The sequence below is a fragment of the Pieris napi genome, chromosome 3 (genome assembly GCF_905475465.1).
Source record: "Pieris napi chromosome 3, ilPieNapi1.2, whole genome shotgun sequence".
Classification (NCBI taxonomy): Eukaryota; Metazoa; Arthropoda; class Insecta; order Lepidoptera; family Pieridae; genus Pieris; species Pieris napi.
Genome location: NC_062236.1, coordinates 794808 through 798820, shown reverse-complemented (window position 1 = coordinate 798820; position 4013 = coordinate 794808). Strand labels below are relative to the sequence as shown.

Sequence of the window (4013 nt, the reverse complement as noted above, 5' to 3'; positions counted from 1 at the left end):
AGAATAAAGCCAGGTGTCGAAAGAAACGAAACATAGTATATGAAATACGTTAACTCTCTAAAGGTCTTCGGAAGGTGATTAAATTTTTAAGGCAAGGTGCCTTTATAGCTTGGGCGACTATTTAGACCATAAGTTTGATAACAGTTATTAATAACTTATTACGATGACATTATGTTAATGTTCTTATTATACATTACTAGCGACCCGCCCCGGCTTTGCACTGCTGCAATGCTGATACTAAATACACCACAGAAAAACTGTGAACGTTATATATAAAAACATAGCGGCCCGCTCCGGTTTCGCACGAGTTTTAAATATATAGCCTATGTCACTCAATGAAAAAATTATTAAATCGATCCAGTAGTTTTGATTTTATTCAATACTGCCCGTGGCGCGCACGCGTTAAATTTGGATATTTTGATTAATCTCGTAGGGTTCAGCTTGCGTTTGCAATGTCAGTGAAAAAAATGTAATTATTTACGACATCACATTAGAAACCTCAAAAATACATATAAATTCCTCTTCAATCGCTCTATCTATTTTAAAAAACCGCATCAAAATCCGTTGCGTAGTTTTAAAGATTTAAGCATACATAGGGACAGAGAAAGCGACTTTGTTTTATACTATGTAGTGATGGTAATTAAAAAGACATTTGCGCACCTACTTTTATATGGCTGATTGTGCCGATTTTTATAATTAATCAATCTACATGTACCTCTTTCTTTGCAAATATATCAATGGCGTTTCATGATTTGGCAATCTAATAGGCAAGTAGGCGATCAGCCTTCTGTGCCTGACACACACCGTCGACTTTTTGGGTCTAAGGCAAGGCATCCTGACGATGCTTCACCGTTCGAGAGAATGTTAAATGCGCACATAGAAAGTTCATTGGTGCACAGCCGAGGATCGAACCTACGAACTCAGGGATGACAGTCTCTATAGTTTTCCTTATACGATTATTAATGAATAATTTCAATGTAATTAATATCTACATATTTTATAAATCGTCTACCTCTATTTTTTCAATATTTAATTTAATACTCACGGTCTTATCTCAGTGCAATTGCCACCCAACTTTTCGTAACCAGCATCACAAATACATTTATCTTCGATACATCTCCCGTTTTCACAGATGCAGGCTTTGAAACAGCTATTAGGTGATGTCTCATTTCGTTTATATCCTTCCAAACATTCGCAAGTATTCGGTGCCGCACATCTTGCATTCACGCAAGGCAAAGAACAGCTTGGAGTGCAGACCCCTTTCACCAAACTGTACCCCTCGTTGCAAACGCAATAATTGCCTTCCAAGCATTTTCCATTATCACAGTTATCACAGTGTCTTTTACAAGTTGAGCTATTGATACTTTGGAATCCTTCAAAACATCTGCATTGATTTGGTCCAACACATATTGCATTAACACATTCAGGATTGCAAACTGGCTTGCAGGTGCCATTGGAAAGGCTGTAACTATTATCGCAATCACAGGTGTTTGGAGCTGTACATATGCCATTACTACAACCGTCACATTTCGGCACACATTTACCACTTTCTGAAACATAGCCTTTATGACATCTACATTCGTTTGGAGCTATGCAATCTCCGTGTATACAGTCGTCACATTTTGGTGTACAGATTGTATCATTAAGCGGCAAATATCCAGAGAAACAAGAACACGTGCCGGGAGAAACGCACGTAGCGTTAACGCATGGTGTTTCGCAGACGGGTTGGCAATTAAATCTATCCAAAGGATTAATAGCAAAGCCGACATTACATGAACACTTATCAGGTCCAGAACAAATTCCATTAACGCAAGGACGTTGGCAATCAGGCAGGCAGATACTATCCTGTTTCGTATATCCTGTATTACATTTACAATCGTTTGGAGCGATACATTCGCCGTTATTACATTCGTTACATACAGGTTGGCAAGTTTTGTTGACTAATGTATAGCCGTCGGTACAAGTGCATATATTTGGGGCTTCACATTTTCCATTTTCACAAGTTGGGTCACAAACTGGTTTGCATGTAAACTGATCGACGTGTGCATATCCTGTCTCGCAAGTACAGACATTTCTTGAAGTACATTGTCCATGGGTACAGGGTTGGTCGCAAATGGGGCTAACACATTTATTCCCATTGAGAAGGACTAATGGTGGTGTGCAGACGCAGTTGTTTATTGTGACGCACGTACCATTGATACAGCCGTCTTTGCATTTTGCACGGCAGGAATCACTGCTTCTATCATATGTGTATTCGACACAACAAACAGGTTTCTGAAAATTTATACAAAATGATGAGTAAAAACGCAGGTTGTTCTATAATAAGTTAGATCCTTCAACACAATTTATAGTAATAATTTGTAGTAACAATGTCATAGACAGAACATATTATAAACATATCTTTCATGTCAAATGTTAATTTTTATCCGAAATAATAGTAATAATAACTTACATGTCTTGGCCCATGCCTGAAAAACAAAAGCAAGATATTCAGTACTGTCATTTTGCGTTATGAATATATAAAATCTATGTAATGTGGTTTGCAATGTTATATGTTGGCGTACCCTTTGGAAACAAGGAAGCGGATTATGATCCACACGGATAAAAAAAATGGAGTTTTTGAAACAAAAACAAATAAGAGAGGATGATTTGTCCAATTATGCTAAGGAAGAGCATCAAAAACATTTGCTGCACAAAGAAGAAGCCCACCAAAAATCCATGCTGCATAAAGAGGAGGCGCACCAAATAGTGATGCAGCAGATGGAAAAAAGGATAAATATATGTAGCAGCAAAAAAAGTTGCATCAAATCAAGGTGGAATGCAAGAAGAAACAATTAGAAAATATTGAAATGCTACTTTATAGGTTTGTATTTAAGTTATAATAATCAGTTTATTAATCAAGTCACAGGTTTTATTTATAAATTCTTGTAATAAAGTAGGTAGATGCAAACTCAACTCACTATGTAATAAAAGCCCTAAAGATATCATAGGTCCCTAACTAATGTGTAGCTGTAGTTTATTACAAGTATGTACTTATTATAATTATAAGTTAATATTATAGGCAATAAAATACAAAATGAATTAGAGATACTATTTATTAATATACTTAATTATATACTGCTGCGGTTCTGTAGCTAGTAATGAAGCAAAATAGGTTTGTATTAGCTGCTGTCTATACTCATGTTCATTGGCAGTTTAAGATCATACCCAATTTCAGTAACAATCTAGAGCACTGTTCCCTTTGATAACAAAAATCGGTAACGGTGACAAAAATCTACATCATCCCAGGTTTCTAAGGGCGGATTAACACATTCTAATATAATATCATCGTCTTCTTCAATGTCTCTTTCATTAAAGTATCTCACTATGTTTAAATTCATCATTAGATAGTAAGAAACGTATTTATCATAGTTTGATTTCTGTGACAAACAGCTGTTTCTATTTAAATAACCAGCGGCCATCTTGTTAACCCTCCGATACTGAGTAGTTAACTTTTTTGACATAGTTGAGTTAACTACGGATAAAAAAACCGGCTCTTAGCCTTGACTTGTTTCAGCTATAGCGGCATATGGTTTTTTTTTTACGGGTACCTCGGCATAGACAAAGACGCCTCGGTATAATTTTTGTGATTAAAAATATAATAAGTGCATAAAAAGGTTCAATAAAGGAATTATAATAAACTAAGCTATCGCCTACAACATATATCGTGTAGAAGCAAGCAAAGATATATGTATACTGTAATTATTCAGTTGTGAAAATTTTTTGATTAACCGCCATACTTCGCTGGGAATAATTGGTCGTCATACTTCGCAGTCTGAGTCATAACATAAGAACTATAGTGAAAGTGAAGTGTCGTCTGTTTTAGAAGTGATTTGTGATAATCAATACTTTGATATAAGACGAATCATAAATTGAGTAAATATAAATAAATAACAAACTATGCCGAAGTGTATTGCTTGCGTCAGAGACCGGGATATAAGTACACAAATCAGGTGTACAAAATGCTTAGAGGC

The 4013-nt window shown here is 35.9% G+C and overlaps 1 protein-coding gene across 1 annotated transcript; it reads right to left on the bottom strand.

Moving 5' to 3' along the window:
* Positions 1-1036: 1036 nt before the first annotated feature.
* On the bottom strand, positions 1037-2518 carry LOC125063190 (tenascin-like). The gene is made up of 2 exons (XM_047669487.1): positions 2453-2518; positions 1037-2274 (listed from the first exon to the last, which is right to left on the bottom strand). Exons 1-2 carry the CDS (start codon positions 2501-2503, stop codon positions 1042-1044), a joined length of 1284 nt encoding a protein of 427 aa, XP_047525443.1. The 5' UTR covers positions 2504-2518; the 3' UTR covers positions 1037-1041.
* Positions 2519-4013: the final 1495 nt, after the last annotated feature.